The sequence below is a fragment of the Hyperolius riggenbachi genome, chromosome 10, assembly GCF_040937935.1.
Source record: "Hyperolius riggenbachi isolate aHypRig1 chromosome 10, aHypRig1.pri, whole genome shotgun sequence".
Lineage (NCBI taxonomy): Eukaryota > Metazoa > Chordata > Amphibia > Anura > Hyperoliidae > Hyperolius > Hyperolius riggenbachi.
The window spans coordinates 10,124,268-10,148,403 of record NC_090655.1 but is presented as its reverse complement, the minus strand read 5'-3'; the positions used below and the strand labels follow the sequence as shown (position 1 = coordinate 10,148,403).

At 45.6% G+C, this 24,136-nt stretch overlaps 1 protein-coding gene across 1 annotated transcript in view; it reads left to right on the top strand.

The window, feature by feature from the left end:
• Positions 1-22,786, top strand: part of GOT1 (glutamic-oxaloacetic transaminase 1) — a 42,258-nt gene extending 19,472 nt beyond the window's left edge. The window contains exons 2-9 of the mRNA XM_068257587.1: positions 475-656; positions 2,084-2,207; positions 4,521-4,633; positions 8,439-8,543; positions 10,291-10,441; positions 12,603-12,768; positions 14,369-14,511; positions 17,394-22,786. Of these exons, the coding sequence (XP_068113688.1) occupies positions 475-656; positions 2,084-2,207; positions 4,521-4,633; positions 8,439-8,543; positions 10,291-10,441; positions 12,603-12,768; positions 14,369-14,511; positions 17,394-17,533 (1,124 nt within the window). The 3' untranslated portion in view covers positions 17,534-22,786. The remainder of the gene's footprint in view (positions 1-474; positions 657-2,083; positions 2,208-4,520; positions 4,634-8,438; positions 8,544-10,290; positions 10,442-12,602; positions 12,769-14,368; positions 14,512-17,393) is intronic.
• The last annotated feature ends 1,350 nt before the right edge of the window (positions 22,787-24,136 follow it).

Here is a 24,136-nt window from a genome sequence, read left to right as displayed (position 1 = left end):
TAGGCTCCTGAGAGGTAAATCTGGGCCTGTAGCAATCTCATAGTGAACCAGAACTCCTAGGCGTGTGTAAGGGGCTACAATGGACCAAAAAAGCCCTCTTACTAAAATGCTATGCAAAACAGAATTACATTTTTAGTAAGGAGGCTTTTTTTGGTCCCCTTCTGCCCCTTACACACCCCAAGGAGTTCTGGTTAACTATGAGCTTGCTGGGTAATCTGTAGCTTTGACTACAGTGAGAGGGCAGTCACGGCTGGACTGACCTCTGGTTGAGATTGATGAGTAAGATTGGCTGGATGTTGTTGTTTTTCATAAGTGTGAGTTGTGTAATAGTTGCAGTTATTGTGTACTGTGGATCCCTTCCATGCTGCGTACTTTGGATTCCAGGGCTGTTATTAGGCTGATCTTTGATCACAAGCTGATATCCACAATAGTCGGTGTGATAATCCTGACCTGTTTACCTCTGATGTCTCGCAGCGTACCGCACAGATGACTCTCAGCCGTGGGTGTTGCCGGTGGTGAAGAAGGTGGAGCAGAAGATAGCCAATGACCACTCACTAAACCACGAATACCTCCCAATCCTCGGGCTGCCGGAATTCCGCTCCAGTTCTTCCAGGATCGCCCTGGGAGAGGACAGTCCGGCCATCAAGGAAGATCGGGTAACCAGATTCTGTACAATAAATACTTCTACCACTCAGGAAGTGGTAACCGTGCTAGCAAATGAAAGCCTTTCATTGCCAGCCAGTGAAGCAGTGGCATTCTTTTGCTAGCACAGCTTCCACTTCCTGGGTCAGGGAAGACATACATGCTAGGAGAAGTTTGTTCCTTCTATGGCACTAGAGTACCCAACACCTTTTTATTTACAATGTGGTAAAAACACAATAATGCAGGATTAGGGCTGAGTCAGAATAGCTGAGTAGCTGGATTTACCAGTATTTTGGCCTCCGGAAACCCCCAGGCAAAACTGGGAGTCTGTTCCAAGGAGAAGCAGTTTCCGCTGCATGTAGTGATTTCTGCTTTTATTATGCAGTTATGGAGGTGGACTATCGGATTGGAGGATGGCAGTGTTAGTGTTGGTGAAAGCATCATAATCGGCAGTTACTGAAAACTACGCTGTACAAAGCATTAAAAATGCAACCTGTCAGGTCACATTTCCAGGAAAGGCCTTTATAAAGATGTGGTTGGGCACCTGCTTGTGTACATCCATCTCCACTGATTAAAGAGGAACTGTTGCGAAAATCTTACAATTTAAAACGCACACAAGAAGTACGTTTTCTTCCAGAGTAAAATGAGCCATACATTACTTTTCTCCTATGTTGCTGTCCCTTCCAGTGGGTAGTAGAAATCTGACATTACCGACAGGTTTTGGGCTAGTCCATCTCTCCAGAGGAGATTCTCAGCATGGCCTTTATTTTTTTTTTTTTTTTATAAAGCCACTCCCTTGAAAGAGATTGATACAAATCTGCTGACCAGCCTACCTGCTCGCTGCACATTTTTTTGGCAGTTGAACGGAGCAACTGCCATTCACTAAGTGCTTTTAGAGAATAAAGAAATCCTTGTGAACCTCCTGCCCCCCCCCACCACCCATGAGGAGATGGGCTAGTCCAAAACCTGTCGCTTCTGTCAGATTTCTACTACTTACTATAAGTGACAGCAACATGGGAGAAAAGTCATTTATGGCTCATTTTACTCTGAAAGAAACATAGTTCTTAATTGTATATGTTTACATATAATTTAAAATTTTTAAGATTTTCGCAACAGAGGTCCTTTAAATACCACCACTGTATACTGTAATATGAGGAGCTTCTGTTTGCTTCGTGGGAACATTACCTGAAGCTCCTGTCCTGCACCTGCATGGTTGCCTGATGAGAAATGCATGAATAAACAGGTGTTCCTAATAAAATGCTTAGTGAATGTACTTTAGAAAACAAGTGAAAACGTCAGTGGAGATTTTGGCACAGCTGGCGCAGCAATAGGCCGTAATAGGAATTAGGCTTAATTATAGGTACATGTATACTTTATACCAGTCTTTAGTGAATGTGGCATTGTCTCATGAGATGTCTTTACATTGTGTTCTGTCCTGTAGGTGGGCGGCGTGCAGTCACTGGGCGGTACCGGAGCTCTCCGGATTGGGGCGGAGTTCTTGAGGCGCTGGTACAATGGGAACAATAACACTGCGACCCCCATCTACATCTCGTCTCCTTCCTGGGGTGAGGAATCCACTTTCTATCTGCTCTTCCCCAATCCTACAGATTGTAAGCTCAGAAGGGCAGAGCTCTCACCCCTTTGTGTCTTGGAGTTTGCTATGCATTTTATTCATCATTACATTTGTCACTGTCATTTGTCATCCCATTCTGTATTGTGTACCAGTGTCTATATTTTGTGTATACCATTGTCTGTATTATGTACCCCATGTTTGTTTCTTACACTGTACAGTGCTACAGAATATGTTAGCGCTTTCTAAATCGATAATGAGTTTTGTGTCATGTTGCAGGAAGATCATTTCCTATCCCTGCAGACAGGGGGAGCCAGTAAGCTCAGTTCAAAAGATTGTGTATATTTGAAGTATCTGTGAATAAAGACTTGGGGCCCTCTTCCATTGAGTTGTGATGGGAATGCAGTTACATCGCCGCTTCGCATCTTTTCCGCTGCCGTTCACGTCACTTCGGCATCGGGAGATGAGGTGTATGGAGGGAGCGGCGGGCGGATGCAGCTGTGTGAGAATCTGCAGATTCTAGTCGCTCTGCACGCAGTGGAAACTGTTCCATTGCCATGCATTGGGTTCAGGACATCCGTGGTGCGATGCGGCTATGTAGCTGCATTGCACCACTTCTAATGGAAACGGGCTCTTAAGCAGGGACTTGCAAATGTAAAGTTTTTTTTTTTTACTTACCCGGGGCTTCCTCCAGCCCCATAAGCATGGATGCGTCCCTCACCGTCCTCCGTTCCTCTGCAATGACTGCGGACTCAATCACTGGCTCAGTCGGGTCCAGTCTGGGTGTTCTGCACATGTGCAGTAGACCCGGACTGACACAGCTGAGCCAGTTACCAGGGATGAGTGCTGCTAAATGGAGGACCACGGGAGGACGGTGAGGGACGCATCCATGCTTATGGGGCTGGAGGAAGCCCTGGGTAAGTAGAAAATCTTTATATTCACAGGTTTCTGGTTTACTTTAAAGTGTACCTGAAGGTGAAAAAAGTGCCCCTGGGGGATACTTGCCTCAGGAGGAGAAGCCTCTGGATTCTAAAGAAGCTTCCCTGTTCCTCCTAAGTAGAGGCGATTCAGCGCTGGCACTACCCGAAACCCACGCAAACACTGTAGTGGCTTTCTGATGGCTCCAGCTGAAATAGCTGAGCCCAATCTGGTCCGCTCTGCTGTTCAGGTGCAGGCAGTTCGGGGGAAGCCTCTGGATCCTAATGAGTTTCCCCATCCTCTGCAGCCAGGTCATTAAAGGATACCTGATGTGACATGAGATAGACATGGGTATGTACAGTGCCGAGCGCACAAGTACTGTAACTAGGCTGTGCTCCTTTTTTTCTGTGTCTGAAAGAGTTAAATATCAGGTATGTAAGTGGCTGACTCAGTCCTTCCTGAATCCAGACAGGAAGTGACTACAGTGTAACCCTCACTGATAAGAAATTCCAACTATAAAACACTTTCCTAGCAGAAAATGGCTTCTGAGAGCAGTAAAAACTAGATTTAAATATAAAATAAACCCATGGGATATCTTTAAAAAAAAAAAAAAAAAAAAATCATTTTTAGGAGGAGGAGGAAAGATGCAATTGTTAGTTTTCATCAGTTTATTTTCACCTCCGATGTCCTTTAAGGCTTAAGATCTGAAGATAGGTGAGGGTGATGTTTTGGGGAATGCTCTCCATACTCCCGACTTCCTGCTGTGAAGCGGAAGTGTTGAGAAGATGGAGCGCAGCACAATGGCGAGAGGCGGAGACATAGGTGACCTAACCCTCGCTACCTTGGCCAACGCCCACTAAGAAGGCCCTCTGTAGTTTGTAGTAAGACAAAACAAAGATCCGCTCATCCCTACTCTCCCCTAAAACAAACTGTGTTCTGATACGTCTGCAACCGCTTAGCAAAAAGGGTTTCATTTCAGAGCCTCTCCAAAGCAGTTTCAGGCATACTGAAGTACGGTATACTAACTGCTACTGAAGCATACAAGACTGCTGGTGCATTGATGGTATTTAAAGGACAACTGACGTGGCAAGTATTTGGAGGCTGATGCATTCATTTCCTTTTAAACAATGCAGATTGCCTGGCCATCCTGCTGATCCTCTGCCTCTAATACTTTTAGCCATGGACCCTGAACAAGCATGCAGCAGATCAGGTGCTCTGAAGTGTGACTGGATTAGCCGCTTGCTTGTTTCAGGTGTGTGATTCAGACACTACTGCAGGCAGAGAGATCAGCAGGACAGTCAGGCAACTGGTATTGTTTAGCAGGAAATGCATATAGCAGCTGCTCACTACAGGGTGTGCCTAATCTCTCTTGCTCCTGTCTGCCCTCCAGAGAACCACAATGCTGTATTTTTGGATGCCGGCTTTAAGGACATCAGGTCATACCGCTACTGGGACGCTGCTAAGAGGGGGCTGGACTTGAAGGGGCTGCTGGAGGATTTGGAGGTGAGGCTGAGTAACGTACATGTTTGTTGTTCGCTGCTACGTATGGTCAGAAAGCAGAATACAAGCAGAGGGAGCACCTTCCCTTGTTATGGGCTTCAGAATGTATCTGGGCATTGGTGAATTCTGACAGTCCGCTTCCAAATTTCCCTCCCGTTATCAGGGAGAATGCTGCAGGCCCAGCTATTATAGGAAGTGCTGGTGAGATGGTCAAGGGGATGCCAATAATCCTGTCTTGCATGCAGATGTAATGCAAATTGTATACAGCTTGGATAGTGGGCCACATGGGGGCGTAACCATAGCTTCCCCAACCCCTGCCATTGTGGGGAGGCTAAGGGGGCCCAGTCGTTGGGCGCAGAGCAGCGTAGGTTCCTTGTGTGGCGAGTCCTGAATTCTTTCTGCATACATAGGGCACAGCCTGTGTAAGTTATGCCCCGGAGCCAATCCTATGCCTGCTGATTCCTATTTACTACATTCCAGGCTGCATACATTTGCATTGGACTTGCATGGAAGCTGGCATTGGTTTGCTTTGGCTGTTTTGTAGGCTGCCAGGCTTGTACTGACCATCCACTTCCTGTTCCTGCCTTATGCAGGATCATGGGGGGGGGGGGGGGGGGATTGGAGATACTGCTGGATCACCATGAAACCGTGGCGGTGAAATGGGAGCACCCTACACAGACTAAGCACAGAGACGGGAGCCCCAGTGCTGCAGTATGTCACAAGAATGGATAGTGTGACGGAATAATCACAAGGGGAGGTTGCAGCCGGGCAACCAACCACTGTAGGCAGGTGAAGTACACAAACCCGACTCCATTCAGGGGTTGGATGAGGTGCCTTTTGTTTCGCTCAACAACTACTCTGGCCCTTTATGCTGCCTGAGGATGTGGGCTCAGACCCACGAAACCCGTTGCCTACGCATATTAATAAAATGTGTTGGTTCTACACACAAATTGTCTTCATTGAGGTAAGCCACCTCATCCTTTCTCATTTTTAATATTTTTTACCGCTATTTTATCACATCCCGGGGCACCTCTCTACCCCATTGTGCTGGGTCGCAGCAGAGGGATCAGGAGGAGGGGAGGAGCCTATGAGGCACGGCCGTTCTAATGACACATAAATAGGAAATGACAGCAGTCTTATGAATCTGATCACATTATGGAGAGTTATTATCCTCATCATATCATTTTATATAATCGAGAAGGAATCAAGTGTGTTCCAGAAATCAGTGAAAAGCGGCTGATATCATGTTGAATCGGACAGCTTACTCCAGCAATGGCTAACCTTGGCACTCCAGCTGTGACCAAACTACAAATCCCATCATGCCTCTGCCTCCCCGAGTGATGCTTAGAGCTGTCAGAGTATTGCAATGCCTCATGGGACTTGTAGTTCCACCACAGCTGGAGAGCAAAGGTTAGCCTTCACTGGTTTAGTCAATCAAGCAAGATATCTGTCAATCCCACAGGAATCTGCTACTGTTCACGTCATTCGATCGACTCTGATCTTTGCATTCAGAGCATGGAGACAATATGTCAGATCGAATGTGAATCGCATATAGGATATCGTTTGTAGTGTGTGGGTCACTAGTCCATCAACTTTCAATCACCTATACTGAAGTAGATTCCTTTAATAAAGTTGATCGCTTTGTCCATTGAATCAGAATCACTAGATGTGTGTCTGGCTTTAGTGTATACTGAAAACGAATCTCAAATCCAGTAACCATGGAACTACCTGTGATGGGCAATTTCCACTTTCCGGAAAACATGATTAACCAGCTACGCTTTTTGGACATAGTTTCTATGTCCAAAAATGCATGCTGGACGTAGGAGCTACATCCGTGAAAAACCTGCTGCCATGGCCATTCGCGTATTCACCTGTGGGGGTACTCGTTGCCACCTGTTAGCCCAGAGATCAATGAATGGGAATGCAGTTCTCATTCATTAATCTAAGTCCCTGTGTCAGAGCGCTGGCGTCGATGAGATGTTGGAAGTAACACATCCATGCATTACTTCCTGTTTAGCGTACTAGTTGTATGCAAAAGAAAGTAATGTGCAAATTCATCTTGTGGCCAAATATTAAAATTACACTTACTTACATTTATTTCACCAAACAGACCTACACATATTTTAAAATTAACTCCTTAAGTCCCACACTCCTAAAAATACCCAGATAAAACTTTAAAGGGGCACTATGGTTAATTTCTTCCTTTTAAGTGCCTTTAACATCAGTATTAGTATGTGAAACGTTGTTAATTTCATTTATTTTCGCTGATCAAAGGTTTTTGTAACATTGCCACTAGCCATTTAAACCTAATGGGGCACGTCGGAAGATTTACCTTCCTGGTACGATCGTGCCGTTGCAGTTGGATTGTTCCTCGCTGGGGGGGGGAGAAGTATTCGGAACACATGCTACAGTTAGGCCCGGTTCACACTTGCGGTTCTCTGCCAAACGGACCGGATGACCTGACCGGATCCGGATCGGAACCGTACGGTTCTGATCCGGATCCGATCCGGATCCGGTCAGGTTGCATCAGGTGTTCATCAGGATGCGATCCGGATCCGTTTGGCAAAAGTTAGTAGAAATAAAATAAAAATGTTGGGGTCTAGGAGGTCAGCAGAAGGTGGACCTGTGGAATCAGGCCCTCCGCTGTTTAGAACTCACCTCCACCTCCGACATACTGCCAACATCTCCAGCACGTTTAAAGTCACTGCTGCTCCACTCCAAAATGCTTGCCCATGTGTCCCCATCCAAAATCGCCGCTACAATACGCATAGGAAGTGGGGTAGAACATCCGGATTTTTAGCCAGTGTGTTGTGCGCTCTCCGGTTCTCATAGCTTTGTATTGGCCGGATGGTGCAGTCCGGCTCCGCCCCAGATACGGCTGCCGGAGGAGCCGGACCAAAAAATAGCGCATGTTGGGTCTTATGCCGGAGTCCGGATCCGGTCCGGACGAAACGAACGCATGTGAACGCACGCATAGGCTTTCATTGCTATGCCGTGCGTCCGTTCCGTCCGTCCCGCATGCGGTCCGGCTCCGGCACGGCGATTCCGGACGGCGCCCGCTAATGTGAACCGGGCCTTACAGATGCCTCCTATATGAGGATGGATTATGCCGATTCGGCGTCAGGAAGGTAAATCTTCATTAGGTTTAAATGGCAATGTTACAAAAACCTTTTGATCAGCGAAAATGTAATTAACAACGTTTCACATACTAATACTTATGTTAAAGGCACTTAAAAGGAAGAAATTAACCATAGTGCCCCTTTAAATTAAAAAAAAATTACAATTAAAAACAGTTACCTTAGGGTCTGTTTTTTTTTTTTTTTTTTTTTTTTTATATATGTCAAGAGGGTATATTACTAATATTTTCTAAAATTATGGTCTTGTAAAAAGTGAAAGCTGCAAAACTGAAAAAATACCTTTATTTCCAAATTAAATATTTGGTGCCATACATTGTGATAGGGACATAATTTAAATGGTGCAATAACTGGGACAAATGGCCAAATAAAATACATGGGTTTTATTTATGGTAGCATGTATTATTTTAAAACTATATTGGCCGAAAACTGAGAAATAATAAAAAAAAAATTCTTACTACTGTAAAAATGCATTTTAGAAAAATAATTCTTATCAAAATGTACCACTGAAAGAAAGCCTAATTGGTGCCAAAAAAAACAAGATATAGATCATTTCATTGTGATAAGTAGTAATAAAGTAATTGGTGAATGAATGGGAGTAGCGCTGATATAATGGTGAAAAACACTGAAGGCTGAAGTGGTTAATAACTGTTTTCTGACCGTTCTTCCTGCAGAAAGCTCCAGAACACTCCATCTTCGTCCTGCACGCCTGTGCGCACAACCCCACCGGGACAGACCCCACCCAGGACGAGTGGAAACTGATCGCCAGCGTGATGAAGGTGAGCTGAAGAGGGGAACCGGAGTCTGTACAGTCTCCTAGCAACCATAAAACAAATCCTTCTATATCAGGGCAACAAAATATGTACTTTTTTTTGCAATCTGTCTTCTGAATGTAATATTCCTGTACTTGTTGCCGCCATGGCTGCAGGAAATCATACCAGAGTTTAACTATGAGTTACAGCTTCTCAAACCATCCCTGAAATTGCTTACTGTACACCTTCTATTTAAAGGGAACCCAAGGTGAGAGGTATATGGAGGCTGCCATGTTTATTTCCTTTAAAAAAAATGCAGATTGCCTAGCTGTCCTGCTGATCCTCTGCCTCTAATACTCGAACCAGAGATGAAGCACCCTCATGTATTTTATTACATTTATCAGTGGGAACATGACAGTAAACACCTACCTTGCTTTTAGTTTCATTGTTATCTGCTTAATTAGTCTATTAGCAGCTGTGATAAGAATCCACCGACTATTCAGTCGAGGTTTGACCTGGAATCATTATAGCTGAGTCACTCTTCTGTGGAGTCCTTTCAAGCCCAAGCCTTCCCCCTCCTGGCTTAGATCTTCTGCTTTGCATACTGAGAGCTGTGATGACTGGGAGGGGCTGCTGCTCCTGAGAGAGAAGCTCTGTGGCTGTAATATGATCCCTGTGTGCTCTGTGTGCACTAGATTCTCATAGGAATGAAACTGCAGTTATTATTAGTGACACTTCCTACAGGCAGATCATACCAAAATGAAAGCACATAGATGAAAGGCTGCATTTAGCCTAGATAGCAGCATAGTCTCATATAGCCTAGACAGCACATCCAGAACAACTCATATAACCCGGAAGGAGAAGGGATATGAGCCGGCGGCCATATTTGATTTTTCCTGGAGCAATAATGGATAAAAAACACTAAAAAAGGCACACCAGAGCGGCAAAATTATCAGGTAGAGCATTTATTCTTTACAAGCTATCAACTGATATGTTTATTTTGTGTGAAACGTTCATCTCTGGTTCCCTTTAAGCTACGTACACACATGCGACAACGATCGTTCGTTGTAACCGACGAACGATCTTTTAATTGATGAAAGAACGACCTAAGTAAAATTAGTTTTAAAAGTGTGTAACGATTTGATCGTTAGAACGAACGTTACATCACGTAAAGCAACTATTGTGCTTGCGCATAAAAATGAAAAGTTCCATGTAGAAATAGTGAAATGTCAAGCCTAGTACGAACAACAGTTTCCAACGATGTACTACTTTTGCAAACGATCGTCGTTGGAAAAAATCTGCCAAGCTAGATCGTTCATTTTTAACGATCTAGCTCGATCGTCGTTAGCTGCTTTTTTTTAAACTATCGTCGTTTGAAACAATCGGAACGATAGTTTCAAACGACTATAGTCGCATGTGTGTACGCACCTTTAGCCATAGCCCCTGAACAAGCATGCAGCAAATCAGAGGTTTCTGAAAATATTTGACTGGATTAGCTGCATACTGGTTTCAGGTGTGTGATTCAGACACTACTGTCAGATCAGAAAGATCAGCAGGACAGCCAGGCAACTGGTATTGTTTAACAGGAGGTAAATATGGCAGCTTCTATACAGTATACTTCTCGCTTTAGGTGTCCTTTAAAAATAAAAGGGGACAGGAAGAAAATAAAACCACCAACAGAAGCCTAGAAAGTAATAACCCCTTTCCCATGAGGTCACAGCAGAGAATGCCGGAGTTGTTTCATGTGATTTTTCCTCTTTCTGATGCGGTCTAGAAACGATTCCTGTTCCCCTTCTTTGACTCGGCGTACCAAGGATTCGCCTCCGGAAATCTGGACAAGGACGCCTGGGCTGTGCGTTACTTTGTCTCGCAAGGCTTCGAGCTGTTCTGCGCTCAGTCATTCTCCAAGAACTTCGGACTGTATAGTAAGTGCCAGACCTGCTGAAATGCAGAACACACGTAATACTGTATGCGCAAAAACATCTGTCCTCCAAAAAGTGCTTTACTTTGTATGAAGGTGTCATATCCTCAGTGTCGCCCATGAAACTGTATAATCTAATACTGTGAGGGGTGTGCTCACTCCTGTGAGATACTGTATGTCGCCTGGTCAGAGAAATATAGGAGGACTGTACTTGAAATGCATTTAACAAACAAAACAGAGGCTCATTAGCTGCACAATTACATCAGTGAGTGAACCGACCTATAATTTGTAATGCCATCAAAACCTTGAGCGTCTTCAAAGCAGACAACTTTATTGGTAACCGCTACAAAACTCTGCATAACCTTATCCCACCCCTTAATTAAAAACAAGGGCACTCTGCCATATGACCTCAAAATGTATATATGCACACCACCGGCTTTGGATCATGCATCCAATCACTCATTACATCTGAGGAAGCCCTTATTGGTGTGGGCGATACATGTCAGGGAGGCTGACCTGTGGGCGTCAGTAGGAAGTGCGAGCTGCTGTGTATTGCTATACAGATTAGCTTGTAGCATGTGGATTCTTCCTGCATGAGACTGAGGCCTGGTGCACACCAAAAACCGCTAGCAGATCTGCAAAATGCTAGCAGATTTTCAAACGCTTTTTCTTTTTCTGTAGCGTTTCAGCTAGCATTTTGCGGTTTTGTGAAGCGTTTTTGGTGTAGTAGATTTCATGTAGTATTACAGTAAAGCTGTTACTGAACAGCTACTGTAACAAAAACCGCCTGCAAAACCGCTCTGAAGTGCCGTTTTTCAGAGCGGTTTGCGTTTTTCCTATACTTAACATTGAGGCAGAAACGCATCCACAATCCAAAATCTCTGGTGTGCACTTGGCCTCAGAGCATCGTGCAGTGATGGCCGGGGAGGAAAGCAAGCATACGTATCCCGGTGAAGGGGAGTATTGGCAGTACTGAATATCTATAGACTTCATGCACGGCTCTCCTACACGGAGCCAAGCTTGCAGAACTTGTATCCCATCTTTCAGCCTGCATTCTGGGAGGACAAGTGTGATCCACACAGCTGGCGGCGTGCCTATTCCAATTTTTTTTTTTTTTTGCGATCATGTCTTTTTAACAAGTTGCCTTTGACAGATACTGGAGATCACTCTCTGTGTTTGCTGAATCTAAATTACAGCGAGTCGTTGGGAAAACTGCCTTGCATTAACCCTGGGGAGGGTGGCACAAGTATGGTGGCCTGGGAGGGGTATAAAGTATAAATCTGGCTCTGCTCAGCCATCATTCTCTGAATGGCCTGGGAATGCCTTTCTTCATGTATACCATATCCCGTGGATTAGTATCGTCAACACAAAGGCAATACATGTGCTACAATGTAATGGGGGATGATGTACGGTTGAGGTGTGGTTAATGCACAGGTGGGCGTGTCCTCAGAGAATGATGTCCTTCCTCTTCTGCAGATGAGAGTGGGGAATCTGGATGATGTATGGTTGAGGCGTGGTTAACCTCCCTGGCATTCAATTTTCCTGTAACTTGCCAAAATGTGTCAAAGGGTCTAGCATACAGTGCAGGAGAGTATTGATGTGTATGCATGGCAATACTGTTCACAGCATGTTTTGTATTGATGTGTATGTCCGTCAGTACCGCTAGGGAGGTTAATGCACAAGTGGGCGTGTCCTCAGAGAATGATGTCGTTCCTCTTCTGCAGATGAGTAGGGAATCTGTGAGTGATGTATGGTTTGGGCGTGGGTGCTGATGTATGGTTGAGGCGTGCTTAATGCACAGATGGGCGTGTCCTGAAATAATTATTTAATTCCTCTTCTGCAGATGAGTGAGGAATCTGTGAGTGCTGCATGGTTGGGGCGTGGCTAGCACACAGATGGGCGTGTCCTGAGATGATGATGATTTCATTCCCCTCCTGCAGATGAGTGGGGAAAGTGGGAGCTGTATGGTTGAGGCGTGGGTGATGTCTGGTTGGGGCGTGGCTAGCGCACAGATGGGCGTGTCCTGAGATAATGATGTCATTCCCCTCCTGCAGATGAGTGGAGAAAGTGGGAGCTGTATGGTTGAGGCGTGGGTGATGTCTGGTTGGGGCGTGGCTAGCGCACAGATGGGCGTGTCCTGAGATAATGTCATTCCTCTCCTGCAGATGAAAGAGTTGGGAATCTGACTGTTGTGGGCAAAGACAGCGATAATGTCAGCCGTGTCCTGTCTCAGATGGAGAAGATTGTGCGTACAACCTGGTCCAATCCGCCCTCCCAGGGGGCCCGCATTGTGGCCACCACCCTCACCAGCCCGGAGCTATTCGATGAATGGTAAGCTGAAGGAATGACTCTGTGTAATCCTGCGCATACATTGCTCGCTTTTCTGTTAAGCGATTTAAACGCTCAACTTTATTGGGTGATCAACGATGTGGCTGATTGAAAGTTGATGTATTAGTGACCCACACACAAGTGAGATCTTGTGCAATTATCCTTCTTTAATTGAGCTGAACGATGTTGTCCCTCCATGCTCTGAAATCAAAAATAGATTGTGTGTCGATCGAAATCATGTGAGCATTAGCGGAATCCTTTACGATCATTTCTATCCTGTCCGATCAAGTAAATTGGTCAGTTTGACTAGATATTGGCCAGTTTCCATCGATCAATTAGAGAGGAAGATAATTGACTCTCTGATCCGATAAAATAATCAAATAGTTGATCAAACGAGAAGAAACCGCAGGGGGGAGAGCTCTGCCCTGCAAGCTTCCAGTCTAATAATATATGGGAGGAAGTGAGTAAATGGTATATGGAGAAGCTGCGAGGTCCTGTCAGATCCTGCAGGAAGCTGAGCTCAGTCAGCTGCGGGAGTCGGACCCTCGTGGTGATTGAGACAGCAACACTCGCCTCGGGCCTCAGGAAAGCAGCAGGTGAAGGCATTAAGGTGCCCATACATTAGAACGAATATGGGCAGATTCGACCAAGAGACAAATTTATCTCTAATCGAATCTGCCCATACACTACAGTCTAATTTCAGCACAAAATCATCAGGGAATTGGCTGAGCCGCTGCGTCCGCCACTGCCCCCTAAATGTATAAATGTATGTAATGTAGGGCATCTATACATTACCTGTCCTGTAGCAGGTTTCCGGTCCATCCGTCCATCTCGCCGGGTAACACCCGCATACATGCTAGCGGTGCATAGCGTCTGACGTCAGCCACTATGCGCCTTCGTGACGTCAGACATGGCGCCGCCGGCGTGTATGTGGAACCCGGCGTGATGGACGGAAACCGCGTGGAGGCAGACACCGGACAGGTAATGTATAAATGCACACGCTACATACATTTTATACATTGCGGTGGGGATTTAGTTGTCTCGTCGCTCATTTGCAATTCAGCCGCCGTACCGCCACGCACCCAACCAACCAATTTCGGCCCGAAATTTTCCAGCATGCGCGATCGACTGTGCGGCCAATTTCTGTCCCGAAATTGGCCGCTTTGTCGGGCATGCACTTGGCAGCACCAATTTTCATCCAATTCGATTATAATAATCGAATTAGATGGTCGATTGGTTGGTTGGTCAGCTAGTGTATGGCCCCCCTTTAGGACTTTTAGGAAATCTGTTGGTAATGTGTCTGCAGTGTATCTGCAATAGCTACCTCTCTGATCAGATTCGATCAGAAAGGTCTCTATCTGGTGGCAGGACCTGTAAATTCCAATATGAATCCTTTGTATGAGCAAAGAGTTATCACTAGACAAGGCTCCTATAACTGGAGAATACAGCAGGAGTGATTGTTGGACGGCAGCCGCCCTTCACAAATCTCATTGCTATTGCTAAGGAGAAGCCAGTCCCTCCAGTTCAGCTCTACACACCTCTGCTCAGCATTCTGCTGTTAGGTGGGCATTCATTTATGTTTCCTTCCTGGTTTTGTCTTTAGGAGGGACAACGTAAAGACGATGGCCGATCGTGTTCTGTTGATGAGGGCGGAGCTGAAATCCAGACTGGAGGCCCTGAAGACACCCGGCACCTGGAAGCACATCGTGGAGCAGATCGGAATGTTCAGCTTCACTGGCCTCAATCGTAAGTATTCATCGTCTTCTGTCGCAGAGTTCCGTCCGCAAGCCCTTGAAACGGCACGTGCCTCATAACGTGGGTTACATAATTAGTGATTTTTCCCTGAAAACACAGCAGGCATTTTTATGCTATCAAAGGTCCTGTGAGAAGCTCCACCAAACTTTCTACACCGCGAAGCCCCTGACCACCACTTCCTGTCCACACTCCCTACACGGAGGAGCCTGAAAGCGGACCTGAACTGAGAATATGAATTTTTCCTTTTACAATTAATACCAGTTGCCTGACTCTCCTGCTGATCCTGTGTCTCTAATACATTTAGCCACAGCCCCTAAACAAGCACGCAGATCAGGTGCTCTGACTGAAGTCAGACTGGATTAGCTGCATGCTTGTTTCAGGTGTGTGATTCAGCCACTACTGCAGCCAAAGAGATCAGCAGGACTGCCAGGCAACTGGTATTGTTTAAAAGGCAACCTCCATATCCCTCTATTAGGCCTTGTTCACATCATGAATCTTAATCAGACACCAGCATTTTGCGATTTTTTTTTTTTTTTTTTTTTTTTTTTTTTTTGCGCGATTAATTTTTTTAGCGCCGCCCGGCGCATACCTGCACATTACCTATTTTTGTAAAGTGCTTTTGTAGAGCTGCTCATTTTTTCACTTCTGGACGTCGGTCAGGAAGTGAACTTTCACCCGGTATTGAATAAATACAAAGTATTTATTCATGAAAGTGCTGGGGAAATCGCTATACAAAGGGCTTTTTCAAGCGCTTTGCAATTTCCCTATACTTTCCATTGAGGCAAATGGCCCCCGAAAATGGTACAGGCAGCGCTTTGAGAGGAATTGGAATTGAAACGCTCAGATGTGAACACTCTCATAGGGAATCATTGCACAAGAGCTTTTAGGGCAAGATTGAAAATTGTCGGCGCTTAAAAAAAAATCCAAACGCGCCCTTAGTGTGAACAAGTCCTTAAAGTGAACCCGAGGTGAGAGTGATATGGAGGCTGCCATATATTTATTTCCTTTTAAACCATACTAGTTGCCTGACAGTCCTGCTGGTCTATTTGGCTGCAGTAGTGTCTGAATAACACCAGAAACAAGCATGCAGCTAATCTTGTCAGATCTGACAATATTGTCAAACACCTGATCTGCTGCATGCTTGTTCAGGGGCTATGGCTGAAAGTATTAGAGGCAGAGGACCAGTAGGGCAGCCAGGCAGCTAATATTGCTTAAAAGGAAATAAATGTGGCAGCCTCCATATTATTCTCACCTCGGGTTCACTTTAAAAGGAACCTAAACTGAGAAGGGTTCATAATTTTTCCTTTTAACCACCCTGGCGTTCTGATTAAATCGCCAGGGTGGCTGCGGGAGGGTTTTTTTTAAATAAAAAAAAAACTATTTCATGCAGCCAACTGAAAGTTGGCTGCATGAAAGCCCACTAGAGGGCGCTCCGGAGGCGATCTTCCGCTCGCCTCCGGCGCCCAGAATAAACAAGGAAGGCCGCAATGAGCGGCCTTCCTTGTTTTGCTTATATCGTCGCCATAGCGACGAGCGGAGTGACGTCATCGACGTCAGCCGACGTCCTGACGTCAGCCGCCTCCGATCCAGCCCTTAGCGCGCTGGCCGGAACTTTTTGTTCCGGCTGCGCAGGGCTCAGGCGGCTAGGGGGACCCTCTTTCGCCGCTGCTCGCGGCGGATCGCCACAGAGCGGCGGCGATCAGGCAGCACACGCGGCTGGCAAAGTGCCGGCTGCGTGTGCTGCACTTTATTTGATAAAAATCGGCCCAGCAGGGCCTGAGCGGCAGCCTCCGGCGGTGATGGACGAGCTGAGCTCGTCCAGACCGCTCAGGAGGTTAAAGGGGAACTTCAGCCTAAACAAACATACTGTCATCAAGTTACAGTAGTTATGTTAATTAGAATAGATAGGTAATATAATCTTACCCACCCTGTTTTAAAAGAACAGGCAAATGTTTGTGATTCATGGGGGCTGCCATCTTTGTCATGGGGGCAGCCATCTTTTTGGTTGAAAGGAGGTGACAGGGAGCAGGAGACACAGTTCCAACTGTCCAGTGTCCTGATAACCCTTCGCAGCTGCACGCACAAGGCTTCAAATGTCAAATTCAAAATGTAAAAAAAAAAAAATTTCACCAAAACAGCAGAACAAGAACAACAACATCAGAAATCCCATCATGCTTTGCACAGCATCAGGGGAAAAAAGCCCGGGCAGTTTTCTTCTGTGCAGCTAAAAATGAGGTTTGTATAAGAGAAACAAAGTTCTGATGCTGTGAAACTGTTAAAGAAACACCAAGCCTTTTCAGTGCTACTGAGTCGATTTTTAGTCCGGAGGTTCACTTTAATATAATACCAGTTGCCTGACTTTCCTGCTGATCCTGTGTCTCTAATGCTTTCAGCCACAGCCCCTGAACAAGCATGCAGATCAGGTGCTCTGACTGGAGTCAGACTGGATTAGCTGCATGCTTGTTTCAGGTGTGTGATTCAGCCACTACTGCAGCCAAAGAGATCAGCAGGACTGCCAGGCAACCGGTATTGTTTAAAAGAAAACATCCATATCCCTCTCAGTTTAGGTTCCCTTTAAGCTTGACTCCTGTCCACAATCTCTACAGGGTCGAGCCTGAACCACCTCCTGCTGTCCACCCTTATGACACCCGGGACTCCTCTTGCTCTGTGCCTGCCCAATCTTTCCTCTGTATAATATTAACCCTTCCCTGTCAGTGTGGGGCCCGCTGATACATATAGCATCGGGCAGTATGTTTGTGCTGATGTGAATGCTGATGTTTGGTCCTCAGAAGAGCAGGTAGTTGTGGAAACTTTGCCCCGCCTCCAGCACTGATCAGATGTTCATTTTTTTTTTTTGTTTGTTTGTTTTCCAGCGAACCAAGTGGAGTACCTCATTAAAGAGAAGCACATCTACCTGATGGCCAGCGGACGAATTAACATGTGTGGGCTGACAACAAAGAACCTGGATTATGTAGCTCAGTCTATACATGAAGCCGTCACCAAAATCCAGTAATCCTGGCAGCAGTAGGCAGTAGTGTTAGAATCGTGTCCTTTGATGCCATTTCTGAGACCACCTCACCCCGGCCTTACCTATAAACCCGTCAGAGGGGAAGCTGCTGCCGTGACAACTCCGCAACCAATCAGATTCAAGCCTGTCCTGGAAAATGACAGCGCGGCATATAAGCTTCAATGTGATTGGTTGCTGAATGTCATCATAGGCAATACTTTCCTCAGACCGATCTCTAAATGAGGCCCGATGTGTTTTTGTTTGTTTTTTGCTCGTGGCTTTAAGTGGAACAAACTTGTAATATGCAGACATTGCACTGATCTGCAGGACTAGAGATCTAGCAGTATACTACTACTACTAGAGTAGGGAGGATCTATGAGGTGCAAATATTTCACAGTTCATGCAGGATTATGCACATTTTCATGCAAATATGCAGCTAGAAAATGAACCAATCAAGTCCCACCCAGGTTTAAATTGATTGGTCCATTTTCAAGCTGCATATATTAGCATAAAATTTACATAAATCTGCATGAACCTGGAAATATTTGCATATCCTTGATTATCCCTCGTCTCTAGCGCTGCATTCAGGTATCCTCAGCTGTCCAAAGGAAACGCACATTACACCCTTTGGGGTAAGTTTTACTGCTTCATTCACCTATTGTGTGCTGCTCTGCCTCTGTCCAGAATGGGGGACTGCTCACTCGTATCCCAGGGTCCAGTGCTGCTGCTGTGCATACAAGGTGGGCGGGGCTTTCAGCACCATGTGACTCCCCACTCATAGGTGTCGTTTCACATACATTTTAGTGGAGGTACACAGCTCATGCTATAAACATGCTGTTTTCACAACCTTACTGCAGCTAGCTCGCCATATTCAGCATCATTGTAACGTTTAGTGCGCATGCATACTGCATAGACATTGCAGGGAGCGAGATTTAGTAGGTTATTTGAAGGCCAGGTCCAGTCAGCCAATCATAACTTAATAAACCAAAGATAAAAACTGAAGTGTTGTCAACATTTGACTTTCTTCTAAGTATTAGTTTCATTATGTTTCTCCAAACTGCATATGATTTGCATTGACCCTTGCCAATTTAAAAGTTACACACCAGGGCCAGCTACGTTTGAATTGTGTTTTGTGTATGTAGATTTTGGGAAGACAGTAAATGTCCCAACGTTGAGAATTATGCTGATTGACGATAGATGAATTTTTAAGCTGCTTCGATTTGCTGTACTATTTGCATAATTCTACATCAACTTAGAATTATTTGTGCATGTCAAGTAGAATGTTGGCATTGACACAAAACGTTCTGCTTAATGCCTTTAAACTGGCGCAGGAATATGTGGAAATGAAGATGCCTATAGATGTCCATGGCAGACAGTAGCTTTGTAGAACAATTAGGCATACGTGATGTATGGATAGTGGAAATTTAAATTGGATAGCGCTGCCTGAGGCAGAGAAGGGGTTAACTTACCTATGCTGCCACCTCTAGCTGATGCGTTCCAATCACGATCCATGTAATGCCGTGGTGGCTACTTCCATCTTCTGGGTTTAAAGAGGAACTCCAGTGAAAATAATGTAATAAAAAAATGCTTCATTTTTACAATAATGATGTATCAATGATTTAGTCAGTGTTTGCCCGTTGTAAAATCTTTTAAATCCCTGATTTACATTCTGACACTTGGGGACATTTTTACTGCTGGCAGGTGATGTAGCTGCTGCATGCTTTTTTGGCAGTTGGAAACAGCTGTGAACAGCTAATTCCCACAATGCAACAAGGTTCACATACAGGAAACTGCCAGGAGTACCACGGTCCTCAGTTTCTTGTGGGAGGGGTTTCACCACAATATCAGTCATACAGCGCCCCCTGATGGTCTGTTTGTGAAAAGGAATAGATTTCTCATGTAAAAGGGTGCATCAGCTACTGATAAGGATAAAGTTAAATTCTTGGTCGGAGTTTCTCTTTAAGGGAAAAAGGAGTGGAGTTAGGTGGAGTGCATCGGCTATAGGTAAGTTAATCCTCCATCTGCCACAGGCACTGCCTAATTAAATTTTGATTACAAGTAGCTACGTACTCTGCACTACCTATGGATGCTGAAACTTAGAAAAGCCTATAGACGTCCATGGTAGTCGGCATGCTAGAAATACATGCATTGCATAGACTATCTCTGGTCAGTACGCAAAAACGTACATACTTTGCGCTATGTCCCTCCATAGCTGTCGCCATAGCGGGACTGGTAGTGTTTCAGGGTGGGGGCTGGATTTTGCCCTGGCAACATCCTAAATCGTGTCTCTGGCTGCATAAAGTTACTAATAAAGCTGGTTTCTGTGCTGGCTGGATGTGGGCTTACCTGCAGTGTCTGTGCACAGTGCACTGAACTTATTAGTGCTAGATACAGTGATCTATGAATATCTTAGTCTCCTTTAAAGCAAAACTGTAGTGAGAGTAAAGAAAAGTCAGATTCTTGTGGAGAGGGAAGGCTGTGGATCTCAGAGCCTTCCAGGTCCTCTTTGGGTGTCCTCTTTCCCCCGCTGTCTGCCATTTGAATTTGCTGCCTCTGGGGGGTGCACATGTCCCCGAGTGCCTTCAAAGCCTTTTGAGGGTCACTGAAGTAGTATTGGACTAGTTGGTGGAATACATGCAGCGGGGGAAGGAGGAGACCGAGGACTCGGGAGGCTGAGGGCTTTTCCTCTCCATAGGTGAATACCTGCCTATTTTTGTGAGGGTTTTTTTTATGCTTTAGTTTTACGTCACTATGCCCATACATTACCCCATCCGTGCATTTTATCTACTGCCAGAAATGATCAATCTGGCATGCTGGAAAGATCTCGCTCAAAAGGCCTCTGGGCTGTGTGCCGGTAGCATCGTCCAATAGTCTGAGGATTGGGGAACTCTCGGCTGGTCTTTGCTGAGGTCTATTGGAAATTGGTGGGTAGGTGATAGATCCCTCTCTGATCAGATGGTAGATCTGGATCCAGTAATGTATGGCCAGCTGTATGGGCCTGTACCCACTACATGACTTTTCAGACTGGCGCTTGTTGGGTGACTGTGATTACGCGAACGATGCTTGGCGACAAGGGTGGACTGGATCTTTCAGATCCCTGATGACTCCTGCGCAAAGCTTACTTGTGCCTGTTGGGTGCGGCTGCGTATACCCATCGGCAGGAAGATGGATTGGAGAATGCTCCTCATAGGATATCACCGGAATCCATCTTCCTGGGTCGTGAGGCGAGTTTTCTGCTTTTGACTCACTACGCGGACACCCATTTTTGCCCAGATGTCTGTAGTATTGCCACAGTTTTGCTGTATGTGCGCTGCTGTTTATGTGAGACATATGAGACACTCCCTGCTGTACCGGTTAATCTCAGACACCTCTGTCCTCCATTCTCATCAGGCACAAATAACCTGAAGCAATGTACACTGGCCAGGAATATACGCTCTGTGTCCTCTGAGCTCTCTGCAAGGACACAAACAAGGAGGTAGACTTTGTATAAAGTTCAGCCTGGAAAGTATTTTACCAAAATGTACTGTTTTTAACTGATGTAAAAACCAAAACACTTCTCAGCACTTGTGTAACGTCACATTGGTTGGACATTGGGAATGAGCAGGTCGTAACAGATTTGTTTGCATTTAAATACAATGATTTGCTGCTGTGAATACTTTTGCTATAGGCAGTGGATATTTCCAGGTGATTCAGCTACAAACTACCTCTGATGCCCCGGTTCACCATTTACTAAAATGTACTCATTAAAAGTGCAATAAAAAAAAATGTAATATTAGAAATGAAGTTATGTGCTGCTCTAGTTCAGAGGTGGCCAGCTCCTCTCTGATGACTTCCTGCTCTCACTAGTTGGAACCCAGCAGGTCATGTGATAACCACTCAGAGGGGGAGGGTCTGACTGTGGTCACCACCTCAGTCCCGCCTACTTAGGCTATCAGGGAGGAGAAAGGGGAGTGGGCATCTGAGATCCACGGCAGCTGAAAATGTTGATTGTTTCTGCAAAATTTTAATGTGTATCTTTATGAAAAGCTTTACTCCCTGGAGAGCAGTGGAAGATGATGTCAGAGGGGTGTGGCAAAAGAGAGGGGAGTTTCAAGTCCTCCAAATTAACCCATCCTGGGTGTGGCCAAACCAAAAAGAGCTCTGCCATAGAAGTCACCTGCTAGGCATGGTCAATGAGATGCAAATATGTTTGAGTTGATGCATATATGCATATAACAGGCTATGTTCATATTAAGTTATATATTGTTCCCCCTTACTGCACAGCTGTGCAAAACAAAGAATCTCTTGTCTTAAAGCGGACCTGAACTCAGAACTTCCCTCTGTTCTAAAAGATAACCAAAAGCATAACAACCTTTACAGGAAAACATATCTTTGTTACAGCTGATGCAAATCCTGCAATACCTCGGCAGTGTCTACTTCCTACTTTCATGGAAGCAGACATAGGGTTAACATCCTGTGTTTACAAATTAGCTGCTCTGCCTGGGCAGCCAGCTGAGAGATCAAAGGCCTAGTGCACACCAGAGCGGTTCGGCAGCGTTTTTCGATCCGCTTGCGGATGTGGAAACGCTTGGTTAATGTATTTTAATGGGCTGGTGCACACCAGAGCGGGAGGCGTTTTGCAGAAACGCATACTCCCGGGCTGCTGCAGATTTTGGATTGCGGATGCGTTTCTGCCTCAATGTTAAGTATAGGAAAAACGCAAACCGCTCTGGAAAACGGCAGTTCAGAGCGGTTTGCCAGGCGGTTTTGTTACAGAAGCTGTTCAGTAACAGCTTTACTGTAACAATATATGAAATCTACTACACCAAAAACTTTTCCCAAAACCGCAAAATGTTAGCTGAAACGCTACAGAAAAATAAGAAAAAGCGTTTCAAAATCTGCTAGCATTTTGTGAATCTGCTAGCGGGTTTTGGTGTGCTCCAGGCCAAAAATAGTGTAATTTATTGCTATTGACAAATGTTCTTTCTCCGATGGTGCTGGTCAGTCTGGTAACTGCATGAATGGACATGATTGGCATTGCACTTTGTTGAGAGAACTGCGTGTGTTGCTGCCAGCAGATGCACTCTGTAGCGGGCTCGGTGCACAATGTCTGTCCTGTGAAGTCCTGCTCTGCGGGATCGTAGCTCACCCCACCTCTATTCTCCCGCATGTAAAGGCTTCCCTCAGTCTGATGGCACCATTACACCCTGTAACACTTCACAGCCAAATATCTCTGATGTGATCACATGTGCTGTACCTCAATAAACAAGATATTATTCATGTTGTGTCTCTCATGCCTGGATTTGTGTGTCGTGCTCACTGTTCAGAAAATAATGCTGCTATTAATTCAATATGAAGTGAATGACACATTTAAGGGAGGGCGTTAGAACACTTCTTCCCCTATACTGTATGGTCTAACTAAGCAGCAGCTGATACTGGCACAGGAAGACCTTCCTTAAAATGTCTACTATACCCAGCAGGTTCTTGACTATGGTGGACACTTAACCTTCTTAGCGGTATGGACGAGCTCAGCTCGTCCATTACCGCCGGAGGCTGCCGCTCAGGCCCTGCTGGGCCGATTTTTATCAAATAAAAAGCAGCACACGCAGCCGGCACTTTGCCAGCCGCGTGTGCTACCTGATCACTGCCGCTCTGCGGCGATCCGCCGCGAGCAGCGGCGAAAGAGGGTCCCCCCAGCCGCCCGAGCCCTGCGCAGCTGGACCAATCGGTTCCGGCCAGCGCTAAGGGCTGGATCGGAGGCGGCTGACGTACCTCCGCTCGTCGCTATGGCGACGAGGTAAGAGAAACAAGGAAGGCCGCTCATTGCGGCCTTCCTTGTTAATTCTGATCGCTGGAGGCGATCAGAATGATGCGACCGGAGCGCCCTCTAGTGGGCTTTCATGCAGCCAACTTTCAGTTGGCTGCATGAAATAGTTTTTTTTTTTTTTTTTTTTTTAAATTTAAAAACCCTCCTGCAGCCGCCTTGGCGATCTTAATAGAACGCCACAACTGAAGCCAGAAGTTTATGGAGGTTGCCATATTTATCTCCTTTTAAACCATACCAGTTGCCTGGCAGTCCTGCTGGTCTATTTGGCTGAATCACACCAGAAACAAGCATGTAGCTAATCCAGTCATATCTGTCAATGTCAAACACCTGATTTGCTGCATGCTTGTTCAGGGTCTATGGCTAATAGTAATAAAGGCAGAGCATCAGGGCTGCCAGGGAACTGGTATTGCTTAAAAGGAGAATAAATATGGCAGTCTCCATAGCCCTCTCACTTCAGTTGTCCTTTAACTGTTTGAGCAGGCTGCCAGGTTCCTACTGAATATAGCTGATGACCCGGCGTTACCCGGGTATGTATTTGGCTGGTGTTGGCACCATCCACTTTTCCTAACACCCAAACACTCAATGACCAAGTTTGGGAGCTTTGGAGTCCTTGGCATCAATAATTTGTATATTCCCATAGAAATTAAATAAATCAGATAGGCTGTTTGTGGCTCCGCCCCTCTCCAGCATTTGAACCCCAGTCACCCAATGACCAACTGTAGCAGGTTTGAAGCATCTGCTATTAGCAGTGTAAAAATGGCAGCAATTCAGATATTCCCCTTGAAAATAAAAAAATGCATTTT